Below are 23,109 nucleotides of genomic sequence, written 5' to 3' on the forward strand. Positions count from 1 at the left end.
AGAAGTAATGCAGTTACATTGGAAGGGGGCTCCCTTTTACAAAATATGATTGCAAACAATAAAATACGGCCATCTGTGGTGGCTATTCATTGCATGAAAATTCTGATAACAGGCCACAAACTGTAAAGGTTGATCAATGATAATAATATGCTTGGACCTGGTTTATATAATCCATTTTTCAGAGGAGTTTTCACCAAGTAGGCATACTTGCATGCTTAGGTTTTTCTAAATTCGTAAATTTTGTTACATGTAATAAATTTGTCGGATAAATACTTGGTATTTTTATATAATGTGCTCATGCGAACAAAATGCACGGCAACGAAATAGTAGCGTCCCCCCCCCCGGGCCGACGTCTTGACATCGGATAGTGGGCCAGTGTTTCACGCAAGGCAAGGGTTGACTTTTTCGTACGACTTCGGTAAAAAATAAAGGATCATCTAAAATCTAGGTAGTTTTTATAGATGATAACAATGAGTCCGGTTACAATTAAATGTTGAAGAGATTCATCTACAAGTATAAGACCCGAGGTTACTGTCAAGTGACGGTAAAACTCTGTTTTACGGGATTTGGTTTTAAAGCACAGGAAATGCTACATGCCGGCATACATCACTGGGTCACATTTTACAATTATTCTATTCACACCAATTAAAAAACAGGGCAGCTTCCTTCATTAATGTGCAAAATATGCAAAGAAGGAGAGGGTTATCAGTAATTCTTTAGTTTAGTTGTCATTCACTAATTATGGACCAGATAGTAAGCACGCGAACATTTTCAAGAAAAAGAAAGCGAGGAAGAAAGAAGAAAAACGTCAAAAGAATGATCACTCTTGTCAAAAAAGATGTTGAAAGAGACGATGCTGGGTTCGTACAGAAAGGATTTCCCCGTCGAAACCAGTGTCAGTCATGAAGTGGGCGAAGAAAGTGTTACCGTGACACTGAGAGTCCGATGAATCAGACTTCGATATAGTGGGTGATACTCCTGTTCAAAACGTTCGAGAGATGTCTGTATCTCGCAGGAAAATATTGTTACCTTCCGACGTAGAAGAAGAAAGTGAGAGTGAATGTCACGGCCGATCGTTTGAAGACGGCGAGATTCGACTCGTTGACATGTCACTGTTGAATGGCGCCCTAGAAAAAGAGATTTGTCAATTTTGCAAAGTAGGCAATATCTCAATAGTGGAGCGCAGGCGTCACGGTCTAGGCAGTCAGTTTGAATTTCTTTGCACGCAAGTAGATTGATTGTATTCGATCAAAACTGAGCCAGCCTAGCTTCCCGTCATCCCGAAAAAAGGGAGCAGTTTTCGAAATAAATAGAAAAGCTGCCATTGGAATGCGAGCGATTGGAAAGGGACGGCGCGCTCTGGTGAAACTGTCAAGCTATTAGGGGTTACCTCGGGGGTTACCTCAACCAGTAACGGGTCCACCCTATCGCCAGTATGTACGAGCTGCCTCCAGGAGACTCCGAAATTCGTGGCATGCTTGAACTAATAAGTTTACAAACACAACGGCCCAAAAATAAATACACTGTATTTGCAAACACTTCAACTGCCAAGTGTAGTGTCTGTATTGTTTGTTACTCGCAAACAGAACCGCCCACTTTGCATAATCCAAGCTTTAATGAATGACGCCACCGTTCGTTATCAGCACAGACCGTCACAAAACTCCATAGCGTGAAAGAAAACGGCCAAAAAACAAAGTTTTTCACAGATATAAATGTCGGTTCATGATTTTTCTCGAACACAACTTTCAAAGCATTTCATTTACAATTAGCCCATGTAAATTTTGCTGCTAAAACGGGAGATAACGTTGATTGAAGTTTGAAATCATAAAAGTGCCGATTTCTCGGTGTTCGGTTTTTGCCAATTACCGTTGACCTAATTTTAAATGGCGTTTCAGTGAATAGGGCTACGATGTCCCCGTTTAGCTTTTCTTACTCTTGGATATGTTGGCTTCATATCCGTATTTACATATTTGCAAAATTCTATTGCGTTTTTTCACAAACCTCGCGCAAACCACCGGTATACCTAACTTTAACACCAAAAAACGTGCTTGAAATTTGTGATTTTCGGAAAGAAAAAAAAAACTTAATGCAAAAAATAGAAATACGGATTTAAACTTCATGACCTTTGCTTCAAAACAGTGTAAAGTTTTTGATCGCATGAATGACTGTAGAGATGACAATTAAAATTTAATTCACGTTAGTTAAATTATCAGCCCCGCTGATTTTCAGAATCACGTGACGCTAAAACAAACACAATGTTCACAAAATATTAATAATAGGAAAATACAAGTCAAGAGCTTTCCAAACATATATAGATTGTATGGTTTATTGTAAAATTTATTCGGATTATAGGTGTTTACATTTTTCATGCAAAAAAACTATCCTGCTACCTTAATACAGATTAGAACATTCTTCTGCACAATATTGCGTTGATGTTAATTATAGATCAAAACTATGTAGAATGACTTTAATAACTTTTCGTCAACTGTCATGGCTATTAAGTGACCGTCTTTAGGGTAACTTGAAACGTCAAATCTCTATATTTGGGCTTCCAACACATTCAACATCATTAATTGAGAACACACTAAATAACAGTACAATTGCGTGTTTTGTAGTCGTACTAAATCTAAGCTAGTGACGTATGGTTTCGCTTGAGATCGATGATTTATTCTTAGAGTTGTAGAGTTTCGCATTTCACATTCGAAACACCATTTTTTGCTAAAAAAAAATCTGCCCTTTATATACTTGTAAACCTATGACTAATCATCGACAGAATGCGTTTCCATCGTGTCGTATGCGTCATAATAGCATCCATGCACTGAATCCGATTGCAAATGATAATAAATAGATTTTATTTAAAGATCTTTGCAGAAATAAACTTGGGATCAGGTAATTTTTGCACATTGACTCTGTTGTGATTTTTAAATCATTTTCTGAATTGGTTTACGGTCTGATATTGCTGACAGTAAAGCATAACGTGAGCATAACCAACGTACGATGTATCTGGTGATTTAAATTAGCGGAGAAGAAATACTTCGTGTGCATGATGAAGCTTTCTTTCTATAATAAAAGGACCTGCTGTTATTGTAAATCTGAAGGTAATGGCACGTATGTATGTATCGGTCAAACGGTTCTTTGGGGGTTTACAATTATTCTGTGCTGAACAGCAGCAGCAAGCGCTTAGAAGGTAAATTGTTGTATGTTAAAGGGTAAAATTTGTATGCAATGCAAAGTTCAAAATATCATTTCCAAAGACACCGCTCAATTCATCGTGTCAACATATACTGTATTATTATACATCTGTCACCGTAACACCATAAGTTACAGCGTGCTGTTATTTTGTGATATGTTTGCATCCTACCATGTAAGAAAATGATAATTCCAAATATGGAATGATTACGCGCGTAAGTGTCCTCTAATAATAAAAACAAACATTGCTGCCACCGGGGATTGACCGGGCGCCACACACAGAATTTCGCTTATTCTGTTCTAAACTTTTTGGATTTCGGCATTCCCATGATGTATCCTTGAAAGAAAAAGATGTATATTAATAAGGTTATTACGAGGATACCTCAATATATGCTCTCAGACAGTACGCCGTTTTATAAATAAAATAAAATCGCCAGTATGCAATATTTAGGGTTACCGTACCAGGGTAGTTATTTTCTATGAAGAACTTTGAAAATGTCGATGGATTTAACTTGGCCAATAGAAGCAAAGCCTATCAAACCTATAATTATAATAATGACCTTAGTTTATCGATAAATACAGTCATGGTTTGCCGAAATTGTTATATAGCGGCCTAATAAATAGCGTTGCAATGTTGTTTGATTTTCAAGAGTTTCTTGAATGATAGCTTTAATGATGCCCCAGTCTTTTCTAAAACGTCGTCAGAAAAATTGTTGTGACATCACACTGACATTAAAAAATGTGAACAAGCAGTTAACAAATTAAAAATGATGGAAAAAATAATAATTTGTGTTGTTATAGCAACAATAATAGTCGATAGTCATAAGCGTTCGTGTTTATAAGAGTCATGTGACCCAAAAAATAAATATCTCAACAAAATTATGTAAAACTTTTCTAGGGAAGTATCTGTTTGATTGGTTTTGTCCATTATTATTTTGTTAAAGCCATCAGTCATTTTTTCTAGCAATAAGACTATTCTGCTACCTTAATATACTTTTGGCAATATATAACCATTACAACTAAAAAAATCAAGTCCTTCAAAGATAGATTGTATGCAATCCTAAACACATTTTATATTACTGTATTATTTTTCTATGCAGCTCTAAAACTTATCATAATATTATTGATGGTTTAAAAAAACACTATACTTATTGATTCTGCATTCACCTGGGTGTGACTATAGCTCGCCAAGTGTACTAGAGAATAGAAAAAAAAACTGTCAGAAATGACAATTTCAAACAATTTTGTGTTTTTCAAGAATATAAAAATAACCAAACTAGTTGAAACAAAATGAAAAATCAAAAGTGAAATAAAATAATGTAAATTTAAAATAATACAAATCGGAAAAATAAAGTGACATATAAACAAAATAAATATAATATAATAAATGTAAAATAAACAAATAACAATAAAACAAAATAAAATAAGAAGCAAGGAAATGGAATACATATATATCTTTTTGTTTATTGAAGAAACTGGCAATGTATTCGTTATTCTCGACTTGCGCCCTCTATTGACAAGTTGTGGCCAGTGGGATAGTAGGTATGAGTTTCAAAACTTTGATTTCCTTTTTTCTCATTTTGTTTTCAATAATTTTTGACAAGTGAGTTCTCAAAAATGGTGTTTGTATTATGCTTATAGCAAAGTAATTTTTCTGAGAAGCATTCAAAGGATAGTGCCTGACATCCCTATGATCAAAATGGTATGGTCACATTGACACAATACAAAATGGCTGCGCTGTAGTCACTGATTTTGTGCGATTTTTTTTTATAATAAAGCACCTTGTTGCGTATTGGTGAATGGCTGAAATCATTATTTTTGTTCATAATATTAAATAAGTGTGTACAGCCATTAATGAGATGATAACTGTTTAGGATAAGGGGTTACAATTTGTTCAAGGCCTGATAAACATGATAAATTGCGTTCTAATATTATTTAGAGTGCATGCATGTTCTGCTATATGAGCTATACTACACCACCACAAAGCATTGATTTACTTGAAATTATTTGGCAACATCTGGCACACCGTAGGTAACATAAGAAATGAATTATAATATGTATTTTTTTTGTATCATAAGTTTCCATAAGTCAACCGAAGTTTGAGACAAGGATGGACGCGGTGGTGTATCATGTAGGGTGACCGGCACGGCGATCTCTGACACAACATCTCACTTCGATACATCCTTGCTATAAGCATTTCTTTGTGACAGTATGCCTGACAAGTTTTGTCGTTGTTTTGAGTTTCACAAGCATCATCATGAACAACATATTGTATCCTCGGGGCGCAGCTACGTCACAAGACGTTCCACCTGGCTAAGACGCGCACCACTGTACCACGTATTTCTATGGACTCTGTGTGCGCTGCTGTGGAACGCCGGTGGAGCCGGTGAAAATTCGAGAAAACAACACAAACTCAATTTTGAAGTAATCCCGAACAACCAAATTTAAATATGTTACACATGCAGGGCTTATCTTGTTACACTGTTCTGGCGAGTCTCAAAGTACCGTTTTCTGCGAGTTTTGGCCATTGTTTTCACCGCGATGATTGCCAGGCAGTGAAAATTCCCGGATGTCTGCCCCCTAGAATACGTCCTAATTCCGATAAACTAATTTTGATAAGATTAAATTAGTATTATCATTCCATGCAGCTGTAATGTATCCCATCCGATAATACCAAGTGTATTATTGAAATCATTGCTACATTCTTGAGTTTTTCACTATTAGTTATGTTCTCTTTATCAAGGATTTTTTTATAGGCTACAATATTCTTATATCAGTGTTTTTATTTGAGTTGTCGGGTAAATATAACGACAAATTTCGTGTTACAGTCTTTGTTTAAAACAATTTGTTTTAATTTTGGATCAACGCTTGCCTTACATGACAAACATCGTCACATCGCCGACTTAAAATAAACTGTCATTAAACGTATGCATATTTTGATAATATGGTTCACTCATGTCACATGCACAGATAAATGACACACATCTTTCCAGTGAACACCATTCCCACTACATGTGTGTCACAGACGGTAAGTATGATAGTCTTGTTCCTGTATTGGCATGCATTTTACTTCTTATATTGTATTCATACGGTTCCATAGATTTTGCACTAAATATGTGACTTGATATTGTAGTTACTGATTGTTGTTGTTACTTCAAAATTATTCGCTGTAGCATCATCGGTATATTTGACAAAAGGGTAGGATTTGATCTAAGATCAAAAATAAGTCGACTTAATTAGTTTTCTGTTCAAGTTGAGACGATAAGGTAAACCAGACTAGAGTCAATGATTTTTAGTGCAGAAGGTTTTCTTTGTATCATGATTTTAAAAAATGTTCATCGACTGGCACTAACGATTTACGGTTACAACTAAATTTAACACTTTGTTTGTTTCTGAAGCCCAAGAACTATTTATACATGGCAATTTTCGATTTTTTCAAAGAATGTGGCCCGTTTTTAATCAAAATTATTTGATTGTGAGGATACCTTTACAGTCCTAATTTTTATTGTTTTTTCGCTTGCTGGCGTATTGAAAACACTGATCGTGGCTTAATTTTAATGTCCATGTTTTCCAGACCGACGTGGCGTTGGCGTAGCTATTTTTTGAGAAAACACATCAATATTTCCCCGTTTTTCTGCTCTCTGCTCGAAGGAGCTAGCATTGCCTTGAGCTGTTTCTATAATTATTATTAAAACGTAACACAGTTCCGCTCCATCAGTATGCTGTGGAACACGTAGCAAGAGGTCGCAGTTCAAGTTGCGTTGGCGAACCATACAAAGTATCAAAGATTGGTCGTTTAGAATTTATTAATTGTAAATACTTGTTGTTCCATCACAATTTTAACCATTAACCACCATTTCAACCGGGTCGAATAAAAAGCGATAAAAGTGGGAGACTGATGATTTTCCATATGTGTTTTAATTAACTGAACAAAGCACACAATGATAGCGTTCACGCACAACACCTTGACACGGCCTGGAAAGTCAAGTACATTAGCCTGCGCTAAGAAAAGGTGCATGAACGATTATCACTGGCTAAGAAATGCTAAGTACGCATTAAATGTGGTTTGTTTTTTAAGAAGTTTATCCGATATGCAGACATGATATCAGCTTAAATCTTAGCCCGTACTTCGTGTGGCGTGAACATTTCTTCTGTCTGAGTTAGAAGTAACATCTACTTTTCATAAAACATGAAGCACAAACTATAAGATCATATTATCAGGGTACTAGTATGCGTCAATTTTTCCGGAGACTGTAAGGTTAGTGCTGGTGGTTATTGATATATCAAGTGCAGATGATGACAAGAACCTTTTCCTTTCGGACATTACCAGTGGTATTTGGATTGGAATACTGACAACAATTTATTGAATTACATTTTTATACCAGCGTATACCATGTGTATAAACAGGTGTATATTAATTAGCATATCAATGCATTGTATTAATATCTCTACATTACTTCATTTGTTGAGCATATACTTTCGTGTGACATACCTTCTAATTCCTCACAATTTGATTTGATTTGATGTTACAGATCACTAGAAAACCATTACTATAATATTATAGGCTTTATTTAATTTTCATATTTCACAGTTTCTTGGGACCCTGTGCAAAATGAAAATGAAATTATTGCCATGAAAACTGAATAATTATAGCTAAATTTAAAAAAATAAATTTTATCAGAATGCTCCTCAAATTAGTGAATGAATATAAATATGCCGTGTCTATTAAGTCTACTTGCAACACACGACTTATTAGTAATTAAATATATATCCTCAGTTATTTCAACTATAATTACTCAGTACAGTAACGTATACGTGTTAGTGCTATGGTTATAAAAGAATAGCAATGCATATTTAGAAAGTGCAAATTGTTGGTTAACAAGAACGATCATCTCATCAGTCCAAATCTTTCAAACTACATTCAATACAATGTTTTTCCGGCACTTAGCCCGGGCTAAGCGTTTGTACACAGCTAGTTAGCTCATGGTAAGGATCTGGACAGAGTATTACAAACGTGTCAGATTTCGCTCATACCATTTCACTGTTTTCTTAGCATGATCTAACGTTTTTGACATCTTAGTCCTTGCCTATATATGCAAGGACTCATTGGTAAGATATAAAACATGTATTATGTCGTAACTTGCTTGGCCGAAAAGTTCTGGTGGCAAATGTTGTGTTTAAATTCTACATACAATTTGGATTTTTGAAACATATGCCACAAACATGTTTGGAAAAAAAAATTGAATGAATTAGATTTGCTAATATTCACGAGAAATCATTTCTGTTTGTATTCCGCTATTGTACACTTTTGGGGAAAAGTATGGTGCAAACATATGCAAAACAAGTATAATTGTATTATGCTATATGGACATGATCTGGAATGCCCTGTGTGGCAATTTAAACCCGCTGCAAAAGATGATTAATTATTTCAAAATTGGCTTTCTAACAAAATATTTGAGTCTGCTAATTAAACTACATAAAATATTTAAAGTCATCTAAACGTTGATATGGAGGTGACATTGGGTTAGGGTGAAACTGAGTATTAGCCCATTGAGCTTTATCTGAAAATATGTTGATAGGACACATACACCGTATAAATGTACTCTACTGAAGATAACATACCTACAACTGCAGGTGTACCAGTCGAGTTCGAATGAAATCCGCCATTTTTAAATTAAAGGGCGATGGTCGTCGTGCAACGCGTGTGCGAGATTTGGGTCTTTGGAACAAAGATGACGAACAAACTTTGACTGTTGCGCAGACCAACGAGTACAAACTGGGACGTTACCAAGTTGTAACTATTTCTTTGGTGATGGAAAGGTATCAAAGGAATCATTGAGAATATAAAATAACCAACCTAGTTGACCATGAAAAAAATGTTCACTAGCAATATGAATATACAACATGCCTTATAATCATGAATCTTCTATTATTATCGATATTATGACCAGTCTCATATTACACGTCATATACTTCTACAAATAACACAAACGTTATTTTATTTTCAAAAAACATCTCTCCTTTTGTAATCACAAAATGTAATGAAGACACTCCTTCTAATCTTGAACTAAAAAAAAATGTGAACTTTTAATCTTCACTGCATACATTATTAAAAATTCGGTTTTCATATTTAAAATTAATGTGAATCTGACCAGATGTAAATCATAAAAAATGCTTACTGAGTGATAATGCTGATACATCTTTCTGATGCATTGTTTGATAACAAGGCTTATTTGCAGCATGTCCAAAACAGTCTGTGAATAAGCTTCTAGAACAAATGAGAATGATTTGCACAAGTTTGTTCTGGTCTGTAAACTTACACATACTGCAAAAAAGCCTTGTTTTCGAATGACTTCTGAATAAAATCTATTAAAAAAAGATCAGTTCACAATACAAATCTGGAAAAAGCGCTGTATTACTATCTTATGCAGCAAGGCAGCATAAGAGACATAAGTGTTTACAATGGTAGGTTCTTCTATTAGAAAACAATTGGCCCTTTCACTGTTCAAAATCAAACTTATTCCCTGTTTTATAAAATATTCATAGTTCCTAGTATTCTTGTAATAATATTAAATATTGTTCTATGATATTCATCATATACCCACAGGTGTTCTACGACACGGAGTGTTAGTGACTTTCGTAAAATGTTGCCTTAAGAAATGCCATACAATCTGAGGTCGTTTCTAGCAGAGTAAATCAAATGGTTGTCAGTTTTTTTATACCTTCAATATTGATTGAATATTAGTCATTTCACTAAGAAAACTTAGTGAATTATTGTCACTACTCCATTGAAAGCTATGAGTTGACCTGGATTAATACTTGCTCTGAAAACAAGGGTACATCATGGGAATGCCGAAATTCAAAATGTTTTGAACAGAATCTGCGAACTTCTTTGTGTGGAGTCCGGTCAAACCATGGTGGCAGCAATGTTTGTTTTTATTATTAGAGGACGCTCACGCGCGTAATCATTCTATATTTGGAATTCGCATTTCCTTATATGGTTGGATAAAAACACCCCGTAAAATACCGCAAAATTACGACACGCTGTAACATATGGCGTTACGGTGACAAATGTATAATAATAATTAATAAACCATGCTATGTTAAAAAATGGTATTTGTACAACGTGAGAATGATTATGTTACTTGGTGATGATATTAAAACAAAGCTAGGTCATGTTAATACATACAGACCTAAATTAAAGAAAATCAAATTACTGTGACATTAATTTTAATTTAATTTAATTTAATTTATTTCAATATTTCTCAAAACTACTGTTTATAGTTTTCTTTTTTTTAATTTCTTTTTCAGATTTGTCTTTTATTTTCCGGTAATATTATTTTATTTATTATTATATTTTGCTATTTGTAAGACATGTTTTATTAATATGATTCTGTTTTTACCCAAAATTTACGGCACAAAGGCTGTGAAATTGTTTTGTAGTATTTTTTATCTGGTTTTTCATTTTATCTATGATTTTTATCTTGAATATATGCAACATTTGGCGCGCTGTAGGTAACATGAAATCATTATAATATGTATCAGCCCGGTGCAACTATTTTTGTATCGTATTTTCCTACAAAATATTTACTATCCGCGTCATGGAACTGATGAGCGGGATGGTAAGAAAAGGCTAGGACATATACACAATTTGTAAGAATTTCCTTAAGACCATTAAGCCATAGTTCTATCATTTCAACGTTACAGTAATGTAATGTAGTGTTACGTTATTTCCACAATAAGAAATTATGCATACAGAAAATAAATACCGAATATGACATATTTCATGTAAGCTAAATACGTTTATACCATATGGGATGGACATTTCAATATATTCATATAAAGAATACTACCTGTGTTCGTTTTTTATTGATGTCAGAGATATTTTTTCTACTCAGCAAATAGTGGACAGATATGAAGATCCTTCTTATAGTAACATGTGTGCTGAGTATAAACCTTGTAATGGGTCAAGGTAGGTTCTTGTTACTTCGTTAAACAATAGATCGGTCAAATAACCTGGCATTTATATTATTTGATTTCAAAATCACTTGAGGAATCATTATCGAAGTAGTTTAACTTCAGTGTGAAATCGACTGGAGTACAGTTTCGATACTGCCAAATAGAAAAAAAACGTGCGTTAGCAAATTTATACTGAAACTAATATCAGTTACACACGATATAATATGATAGTGTTTTTTTCTTAGGAATCTGTCCCAGCGAATTTGTGTATTGGGATATGACTGGTTACTGATATAGATACGTTATGAATCTGTTCACTTTCAATGATGCTGATTCTTTCTGTGGAACCCTCGCGGCTGCGTATACTTTGGCGTCAATTCATTCTCTATCAGAAGATGGTTTTATTCGCGATGTAGTGGTTGGCACGAGTAACTACTACTGGATTGGACTTAATGACATAGGTCAGGTAGGAAAAAAGACATACTATCCAATACTAAGCATATAGAATTATATTGAATAGAGGCATTTCTTCACCAAGTATTATTGCCCCATATGCGAGTTCTCGCAATAATGTGACGTAATGGGAAGCGTCGTACAAACATTTTATCCAAATGAATCAATAATAATAACACATGCATAAAATAACACCACAAAATATTCTTCTTCTACGGCTTAATTCCAAGTTGCTGGGGTCGCCGGTGTGGATAATTCTTCTCCACTCGTTTCTATCAAGCGCATCTTTCTCGAGTTTTTTAACCGCTTTCAGGTCGTCATCTATGTAATCCTGCCATCTTCTTTTTGGTCTTCCTATATTCCTTTTTCTAACTAACATGTTATGCATTCTGTTTCCAACATGTGTCTCTTCCCTTCTCATCACGTGTCTAAGCCACCGCAGTCTTGTTTCCCTCAACTTATGTCCCAGTTCTGTAATTCCTAGTCTTCGCCCCACTTCCTTATTTTGGATTATATCTAATAATCTAGTCTTTCTCAGGGAGAATCTCAACATCTTCATCTCTGCCAACTCCATCTTTCTCCCTTGTGCCCTTGTCACTGCCACTGCCTCTATTCCATACAACATCGCTGGTCGCGATTACCTTGTGCCACCTTCCTTTCAACTGTTCTGGCACTTTCCTGTCACACTTGACCAGTGTAATGTTCATTCAGGCGTTCCAGTCAGCCTTAACTTTCTTCACTACCTCCTTCTCCTCCATTCTTCTGTACTGTCAATCCCAGATACTTGAACTCTTCCACTCGGTTCAGTTCATTTTCTTGCATTTTCACCATTCCTTCCTCCCCACGGCCCTCCATCCACAAATACTCCGTCTTTTGCCTGCTCACTCTCATTCCTCTATTTTTCATTTGTCTTCTGAATGTCTCCATCCTAACTGTAAGCTATCATCCATCTATGTTGTCCCCACACAGGGCCACATCATCTGCGAACAACTTGTCCAGTGAAACTTCTCTCTGTACCCCCCCCCGTGACATACAATCCTTTATGATGGCAAACAGGCTTAGGGCAGAGCATTTGTGCAGGCCAACAGTCACATTGAAATCCCTTGTATTGCCTACTGCACAACTAACCCTCGGTTTGCTGTTCCCATACATGTCCTGTGACAATCTGATGGACTTTTCGTCTACTTTCTTCAATCTCAAACAATTCCACACCTCCTCCATTAGAACCCGGTCATATTCTTTTTCCAGGTCAACAGACACACAGTGTAAATTTTCCCGACCTTCCCTGTATTTCTCCATCAACTGGCATGAAGCCAATCTGCTGCTCTGATATCGTCACTTTCTTCCTCAGTCTGCTATCAATTAAAGTTTCAGTGTGTGTGATGATAGCTTGAGTCCTCTATAATTTTCTACAATCTTCTATATCTAATTTGTTCTATAGGGATTAGCACACTGTTTCTCCATTCATCCGGCACTCTCTCCGTGTTCATGTTTTTCCAAAACACTCCTGTTAGTACCTCCATAATTATCATGGGATTTTACCTGTTCCTACTGCCTTTCTTCTCTTAATCTTCTTCGCAGCTGCCACCACCTCCTCTTCTTCTATCGTTCTTCTTATTCTTTCGTTTTCAATATTCATCAGTTTTTCCAAATATGCCCTCCTTCTTTCCTTAATCTCCTTCTCCTCCGCTAGTACATACCCATCTGCACTCTTGATCAGTTTCGCTTGATACACAACCTAACTTTCCTGATTCCTTTGTTTGGCTAATCTTAACGCCCTTTTCTCCCCCTCCGCTCCTTCAAGGTCATGTACAGGTGTTTATATGCTGCTTCCCTTGCAATTGCAACTGCCTTATTCGTTTCCTTGTTCGCTTTTTTATATGCTTCAATGCTTTCTCCTTAGGTTTCTCCTAGGGTATCATTTGTCCTGCTTTCAAGATGTCACTGACAACATCCTTGGACTCTTCTTCCTATTCTTGTACCAGCTTCTCCTCGACTAACCCTGTGACCTTCTTTCTGTGTTCCTCGTCGTTCAGCTTCCTCTTGCCTTGGGTTCGTGGCTTCAGAAAATAACACCATAAAGTAACGATTATTAACATGTCTATTTAATACGAATAACGCGGGATAAAAATGTCATTCGGTATGCATAGTTATGGTGAACAAATACTTGCACTAGTGACGTGGACAATTCAATTACCCACCATTTATTTGGTAGTGCCTCTCTCAAAACGTCAAAATTGTTAGTCACTACGGTCACAACTCATAATCGCAAATGAGATATAATCCAGTTGAATATTACAAGGTATTCTTTTTCCAATTCAGCGACTTCAAGGACTCTGCAATTTCCACTGTCTTCAAGTAACACGTATTGGCTTTGTTCATAAAGTTGCAAATGAAACGGTGAATAAGAAATGACAGCACAAGTTCTCTGTTATTGAAATATTATTTATACATTTAGTAGGCACTTCCGGTGGTGAGAACGCTTGCTTTTAAGGTGAATTTGTCATCACGCAGAAATTTCTGTAATACGTCAGGCGATACGAGACCTGCTTACAAATATTAATGATTGTTTTTTGCCTGGGGGAATCCAGTCCTAAACAATTATAGCAATTATAATTGTTTGGTAATGAGTAAGCATTTAAAGCCAGACTACAGAGCCCGCATCTCCACCAAAATCTATACTTTTGATTCTCTCATGAATAACCCTTCCTAATAACCTCATTCCTACACATAGTAGTCCTTTTGATTGGTCAAATTGGGAATGTGACGAGCCTAACAATTATGATGGGGAAGATTGCACTCATGGGAATCACAACTGTAAGTATCATATACATCGAAGAACTATTTATTAACTTTTTTATTTTGCTGTAATAATATCATGTGCACATATTTTAGTGTCAAACAGAAATGTATTGTCGTGCTAATAACATTTTAATTATTAGGTGTATCTAATTATGTTCAGTAAAGATACCACATAATCTGACATGTCATATACTCGATACCATGGTATTGAAGTATTATCGATACAGCATCAGCCGATTAAATTATGTACGCTAAAATGAACCATATGCCATAATTGTCCTCTATCTTGACAGACTTAGTACACCATATGAGTATGGGTATTTATATTCGACATACTCAAGTCAAGTCTTAAACTAAGTATTACATACCATCTTCAACGATGTACCGATTACTATGTCACATGTGGCATACATGCACGTGCTAATAGATACAAATTAGTTTAACAACTGTTCTTTGAGGTAGTGAAACGCCATCTGCCTTGTCACAATCCAATATGATGGATACAATCAAAATACGGGTGTTACAGTGACGCAGTAAAGCCTGCATTGTCCTGAATTGTATTATAGGGAATCAGCAAATCCGCGAAACAAAAATATAATGTTTTGAAGTGCTTAATTTCAATACGTGTAAATTATATATTGCATGCACTAATTATCCTTAAATTTAGAATATGATAATGATCATGCATGAATGTTTGCATATACCCCTGTGGTACCTCTTTATGAAATTACAGCACTTATTGCACGATATTAGGGATTTTGCCTTCAAATTAGTGGAAAAGTCATTCGGTCATTCGTACCTTAATAACAATATTTGTAATTCTTTTTTTTACAAATTTTATATGTGGGTTTATTTTTCTTTACTTATGGCAGTTCTGGTTTAAGTCTGAAATATGGCTACAAACAGTATCCCTAAAACAAAACAAAACAAAATATATATAACCGGACATTATCTGTAGATTTGCTGAATGAACTAACTGCTGCGTTGTCGTTCAATACTCAATTGCAACAACAAAATCAAGCATGTAAACTTGCATTGAAAAATGAACAATGGTAATATTTTTATTTTATGAAATGACTGTGCTGACTCTAAACAAACGTTCATTCCAGTGTTTACTGCTAATATCTGCTGTGAAACATAAATTGACTTCATAAATTCATTCATTTGGGCAATATTATGATTTTATTTTGAAATGTTGAGTCACGCCAATAGATCATTGGAAACTAATTACTTTGGGTGTATATGTATGCTCCTGGCTTTAATGCCGCTGGGAGTTAAATTTATGCTTTTCTCTTCACTAGCATACCGATGGAATGATGGAGAATGCGACACTAAAATGTCATTTGTTTGTAAAGTTATAGCAACCTAAACAATAATATTGTTCACATATAAGGTATGATCTGTGGTACATTAATTTGATTCTATTTTAATTACTGTGTTTCTAACAAATCGAATTCCATAATGTTGGTTACAATGGCGAACCGTATGCAAATTTACTTACTTTTAAAGACAGTGGTACTTTCTACCAATACTGCTTTCAAGACTGCGTTAGTCCTGGGAATGGCAGAATTATTCAACATTCGCAAAATATATTATCCCAGTTATATATAAAAGTATGTATCCACATGAAAACTGAATTTTACATTTAGGTAACATTTGTTATTGGACGCAGTAATTTCTACGGAATCGTATCACAGCTAGCTAGGCACTGTTCGGGTATTAGTTGATGCCGTATGTGATTTGACATTTTGAGCCCAAAATGCAAAATAAATCCTAATAAAATGAAAGTTGTTTAAATTTTTCAGAGCGACAGAAAAACTCATGTTATTGGGAACCATCGATACATCATATTATACAACAATAAGCAGATATAGCATATTCAATTCATAAACCTTACTACTATGTTACTAGTTGATGCTTTGATACATTGAATACAGATTTTCGCTCAATTTAGTGTTATGTTATATTAAGTCAGTAGTAGGTCATGTAATAATGCCATACAGCTTGATATCAATGTTACTCACTATAACGTCTTTGAGGGTCACAGTACTGATTTCAATGAGTTTACCGTTTTCCACGGTCCAAGTGGCCAAAGGAAGTTAACGCTGATTCGAACATTCAAAAGCACTTTATACCCTAATTTTAGAATAGCTGATATTTGTACATTGGCACATATTTCGTCTGGTGATTCTCTATATTTTGTGTACCTCTAGTCTTACTGTGAATGTTTGTTTTCAAGGTGATTGTATTCAACCATGCCTATGGTCAGCGACAACGATGACACATAGGTCGGACAAATGTTGCTTTATAAGATAAAGTTCTGACAATGTAAGGCATGTTTATCGCAATTGAGAGGGCCACCCACAGAACTCACACTGAACAGGGGGTTCTTTCACTGCTAGAATAGGGTAGACAAGACAATAGTACTGGAAATAAAATACACATACACCAAAATATCGAGTTAAAGCTCCTGGCTTTAATATCTCTCAAAATAATTACAATAAAAACACACAGAAATATATTTTACACACAGTTTATATATGACGATATGCCTTCCTTTACATTGAGCAAAATACTTCGAAATATAAAGTTAATGTTTCTTACTGTGTGTGTGTAATACACGGGTAGTAAAGGATGTTGTGAATAAACGACACTCACAATTACAATTTTATTTCTATACGGTTGTTCATAATATATTTACAATACATGCATTAATACAGAATATACTTCATCTACAGATGAGCTACTTAAGGTAGCGAGAGGGGAAAAACTAGAAAAAAAACTTTTTCTAAAAATCCCGGATTATGCAACCTTATATTGTGTACTTTCTTTATCTTTAGTCCGAATTTACAGTGCACGATGCATTTGTTGAGTAATTGAAATTTATTCCCGGAAACTTAGTTGTAGGTGAACACGTCCTTCATGCATTTACATATCATGTTGAATGACAGACTGAAGACAAAGGATTTAATTTGTATACTGATTTGTTGACCAACCAGCTTTATTATATCCTGTGTAATCTATAAGTAGTGTCCGTTACGCGATCAAAGCACAAACAATCATTACACTATAGTATTTCAAGCTTTTCTCGGTGTTTTAATAACCTAATATATCATGGGAAGGAGTTCTAAGATAAAAAAAACTGGTCGCCGAAAAATGTCTGACGCCGTTAAAAGATATCTAAATGAAAGTGGCCTGAGCTCATATTACAGTCAGCCCGCAGAGTGGAATAAAAAATGTAACTCCGTGACTGACATTTTTCCTGCGTCAAAAAAGAGTGGACATTCTTTTGATGTGAATCGTAAGCTAGTGATCGCGGCTCGTGGCATTGGAAAGGGTAGTCGCGCAATACGTAAATTTAGTAGCTATATGGGATTACCGCCTCCTCTATTATATCTGGAACCACATTCAGAGAAAACACTCGGAAAGTTTTAGACGTTGCTAAAAGACTATTAGAACAAGAATTTCAAGATGCCGCCGATGAAATAAGAAAACTTGGCGGAGATAGACGAGAGTGGTGACACCGATAAAAAAAACAGTGGATATATCGGTTTCTGTTGACGGGTCAAGTTGGGTGGTCCCAGTCCGAATTCCAATATCAGTGCGTGAACTGTGGAGGTCATTACCCAATGCCGCACGTAATTCAAACACGTGGTTTAATAGTAGAATTCAGTCGAAATGTACGTGAATAATGCGATGGAAGTGCGCTGCCCAGAGTTTATTATATTATAGTAAAATTTAATATGACGCACGGTATGGTTTATATTACATATTCACTTCATTTCGAATAAAATAATTCACCATTGGAACATCGATGAATCACAAGTATTTAAAATATTTTCTTGACTTTTCGTAGACACCCGACTACTATCATTTTTAATGATTTAAATGCGCCCATGTTTATGTTTGCGTAATTATTACGAATGCAACGCATTATCAAGTCAGTAATATTGAAATATTCACAGACCCATTACCCTGGGTCGGTGCCCTAACACTAGTAAAAGATAAAATGAATTGTGCGTATTTATCATGAAAGCAATACATTACAAAGTTGAAATATTCAGAGCTGGTACAATATTGTAAACACATTTGCGTAATTAGAAAAGCAGTGCACCAAGTAAACGATGTTGATATATTCAAAGTACAGAGTTGCATACAAGTTGCGTAATTACAGTACCGTCGGATATAAGTTTACTAGATCGACGCGCGGAGCATGAAAGAAAAAAGTTGCTAAGATAACGCGCCAGTTCAGTGCGTGATTTGGGGTTAAACTTCGGTGAACATACACTTGATGTCAGCATCGCCGCGCAGCAAGTTTCGCAAAAAAGTACTTGAAGTTCAATTGCACCCCAAAATGATGTTACTGATCACTCAGTTGTTGCATCGTGTGTTGTGTCATGTCATGTCCATGATGCACCCCGTTTCGACTTTGGCTTGTTTTTCCTGCTTAGTGCATGTTCTTGTTCACGTAAAATGCGACTTCTCACCAACGTATTAAAACACTTTGAATTTATACTTTGAATGATTATATTTGGGCAGCGCAGGGCTATTTTTTCAGACAAGATGGGCTTCGTAATATATGCCATAACATCGCCCGGGCGTACTTTTGGTTTTCATTTTTCTAAAAAAAATCGAATCCATAAGATCGCCCGGTCGGGGTATCGGCCGAGTCCGGTAGTGCTGACTTAGAGCTAACTGATTATAACAAATCCGATAGCGGTACACTCTCCATAGGCTGAGAGTAATTCAAACATATCTGTACTTGAAGGCATGTAAATCCCGTAAGTAAATATATGTTGTCATGAAGGCCCGCCCTATGTTTAGAAAACCGATTGAACTGTTGGCGCTGTTCAACATAACAAAGGGACTTGAATAAATTAATTGCGCGGTACGCCATCTTGCTCAAGTTAGCACCCACTTTCGACGAAAAAGTTTTGTCACGTTTTAGAACCAACCGATCTAACATTCCACGCATATCAGATACTTGTATATTTACAAAGTATGTTCGAAATGGTCGACATTTTGTCATTAATTAGCTGTTTATCTGTGGCCAAATTCGAAAAAAAAAACGTTTTATTTTGTTTTTACGGAAACTAATTTTTGACTATTATAACTATTGAAGATGTGATTTTTCAACACTTTTCTCTACGCTAACGATGTATAAATTGCACAATCTATTCGCCACAAAATTGGCTAAAATATGATGTCTCATGGACGTTTATGTGAGCCGTTGACGTTGAGTTACGGCCTTGGGAACAGAAAGACGTTCGTAAAAGTTAGTCCATAAAGTTCGACAGGCTTTATCTTCAGAACTATGGGGCACATACAAATTTCGAGATGCATTTTCAAAGATCATTATCTTATAAAGCAACAGTGAAAAGATCAGAAACATAGAAAAAAGGAACACCGAGGAAAGGCCAATCCCGCAAAAAACTCTGTGTTTAGGAGGTTAACGGGAACGATTGTAACTTAATCCCCTGAGCAAATATCAAGACGAAACATATATGATCGTATTCTGCTATATCTCAGCTTTCTGAAAACATATACATTGCCATAACTGCATGCTTAGTAACTGGTGAGGAAAGTCCTAAACTCTATTAAACTATAAATAATGTTTTCCCTCTCGCTACCTTAACAGCTGCATGGAATGATAAGACTTAGTTAACATCAAAACTAGTTTATCGTCATAACGGTGTGTACGTATACATTGTCACATTATATTCAAAGTGATTTATATGCCGAAGCAGAATCATGTGCAAATAGAGTGATTCCAAATGTAGGTCGATGTCCTTTAGAGAGTCACAGTGAACACAAATTAGTGAGAAGAATGAGTAGTACACGAACATTTAAATCAGTAATCAAGATTATTTGTTGTATATGACTTCGATTAGGCTATGTAAGCAGATATGCAATTACGTTTCTCACTGGAAAGCCTCACTGAATAACTAAATTTGTACATAATACAACAGTAGTTTAGCTTTACTCTTTGTATCTGACATTAAGCTTGATGTTTAAACACCTACTCTCTGAATATATGCATGGCAGCATTGACTTTAAAATCAATAAAACACCTGTTCGTAAGTTTCACGCAACATCAGTTACATTATGTGTGTAGACGTGGCATGCTGTTCGATGCGACTGAAATTTTCGCAATGTTCATCAAGCAGAATAGCATCCTAAATCGAATGTTTCCAATCAAATAAAAATTAAGGGTTACTTACTGCTATACTGCGGGCAGTGTCAGTGAAAACATGGAGCTTCATCTCACCTTATTAAAAAAAAAATAGTACAAAATGTAGTTTTTCATCTACCATTATGTTATGTGGAGAGTTCCCCTTGCCACTATACCTTGCCGCCTATTTACAAAATGGAATGTTCTGCTTACCAGTGACCTTTATCAATGTTTACCCGATAAAACACCTTGAAAACTAATAGGCAGGTCAGTTACACCTGTTAATACTTAAGTTAGTTCCAACGCTACTGTCCCGTTTCAAGGGATGTGTCTAACATGTTCTGTACCATTAATATTACTCATGAATTCAATGAATTGTGGTGTTCAAATTAAGGTAATCTCAACATTTAATGGAATACCAGTAGCTGTTACAGTTGTCGTGATTTAAGGTAGTCACTTTATCCTATTATACAAATTGTTTGTTTTTTGTAGTAAATAATGCAATACACATTGTTCAAAGTGGAGGCAATGCGTAATAACAATAATAATATTGTTCAATGTTTGCAACACAACTATGATTCTTTGCATGTTCAGGTTTATTAACTTCTTGTTGGAATTGAACATTTCAGTAGTAGATAGCTACTGTGTATTTTGTGCTGTGGTAAAAGCTGGGGTGAATTGATTGTTCGTGATATGTTTTGTTCTAGTGTAATGCCCTTAATGTCATTGCATTGAATCTGATTGGAACAATTTAACTATTTCTCTTTTTTGTCTTTACACATTCTTTTTTATGTCCACTCACACTCGTCATAGACCGCATCTCTTTGCCCACTGTAACATAACACATTATATTCACTTCATTTTCTTGGTAAGAGTATTGTTCTCATTATATATTATCATGATTGTAATTGCATGATGTTAGAAAAAATTGCAATTCGGACAGGGCTTAATTCTCACATGTATAAATCATGCATTCTCATTGGATCATTTTGAGGAAAATGAGACTTCGCCATACTGCATAAATTTTCTACCTCACGAGTTCCTCTGGAGCATATTCTTTCGTCCATATTAGCTGGTAATATATTTATATTCCAAACAAACAAATCAGTAGGCGGGTTTTATCAATTTATTAATTATTAATTTAATAAAATGACGTAAAATAAAATAAGTCCAAATATGATGCATTGCAGGTAATGCAGGTAATTGCATAATAGCTACATTCCAGAAACTTGGCAGGTGCTTTACGACTCACTGAAATCTGCCTCGAGCATTTTCATTGATTAAAACTTTGACTGATGATGTTTTACCTTTTCTGAGCGTCTAGGGAGGCTAAATTGTTTTCGACATAAACAAATATTACGCGCTACAATAACCCGCAAATAAGATCTTTAGCGGTCACTTGACGCTGGGTGGCATGATTTTTCCTCGAAAAACGGCAATCAATTTCTTTAAAACCACTTAACACATTAACAAAAATATTGTGATTTCACCATTAACGCGAAATTGATTTTTTACAGTTTTGCCTAATTGATTTGAAATTTGCCAGGTTGCATCGCTTCATTATACTTCTTATGATCATTGACTGTTTCCATTAGCATAATGAAGGCATAACAGATAGCCATATATGTATTCACGTAACTTTATTAATATAATATGCATAAGTACATGGTAAATACATGCAACCAGCAGCATTGAACGCATGGTACTGACCACTCAATCAACCCAACGGCAAGCAAGAGATATCATTAATTATGAAATAGCGGTCTGGTGGTTTTAATTAATTTTCTTGATGCTGTTCATAACAATATTCAGTGAGTCAAAATGTAAGTATTTACCAGAGTTTAGTCATTTTTAAAATGTTATTGCACGTGTGTATCTTTGGCACATTATTGTTTTAGAACAATTTAAGTCGTACATTTTCTTTTAATTGCTATTTTTAGTTTATAATAATACACAGATACAGCAATTACGTTTTATTGTGGTGCATTCATTAACAATCAAGAATGCACAGGCGATTTGCTTTGAAATATTTGTATACACATTGAAAATTAACATAGATTCAAAATTACTTGAAATGTTTTCACCAAATAATAACGTGTTCAAATTTAGTTTGACTTTCTCTTCAATCAACTGTCCAACTATATAGAAATTTGAGTAATTTCAGATCCATGATCTTTTTATTCTTTAGATCTGCTCTACTTCAAATTGTAATTGCGGGAATTAGAAGAAAAACCTAAAAACGTACTTCCTGGAGCCTTTACCTGGGGGCAATTACGCATCATGTACTACAGGTTACATTTTGTGTGTGACAGGCATTATACCCTTGTAATATGGAAACCTAATTATGATATTGTTTTGATGTACATAACTATTTATAATTATACATATATTATGAGCATGTATTGGACTCTCATGACATTTTTCATAATTTAACATTTGATGTTTCAAATTACGACTACTTGCTGTGGTGTGCATACACAGAGAATAAAAAGGTCAAACAGTTAATGACCAATCCGCCTCCACCCGCTCGCCAA

At 35.3% G+C, this 23,109-nt stretch overlaps 1 protein-coding gene across 1 annotated transcript; it reads right to left on the minus strand.

Annotated features, from left to right (window-relative positions):
* Positions 1 to 11,764: 11,764 nt before the first annotated feature.
* Positions 11,765 to 12,226, minus strand: LOC146735593 (uncharacterized). The gene has a single exon (XM_085505932.1). The coding sequence runs from the start codon at positions 12,224 to 12,226 to the stop codon at positions 11,765 to 11,767; it is 462 nt and encodes a 153-aa protein (XP_085362058.1).
* Between the last annotated feature and the right edge of the window lie 10,883 nt (positions 12,227 to 23,109).

This window comes from Saccoglossus kowalevskii, chromosome 12, assembly GCF_978046115.1.
Source record: "Saccoglossus kowalevskii chromosome 12, keSacKowa6.1, whole genome shotgun sequence".
Taxonomy (NCBI): Eukaryota; Metazoa; Hemichordata; class Enteropneusta; family Harrimaniidae; genus Saccoglossus; species Saccoglossus kowalevskii.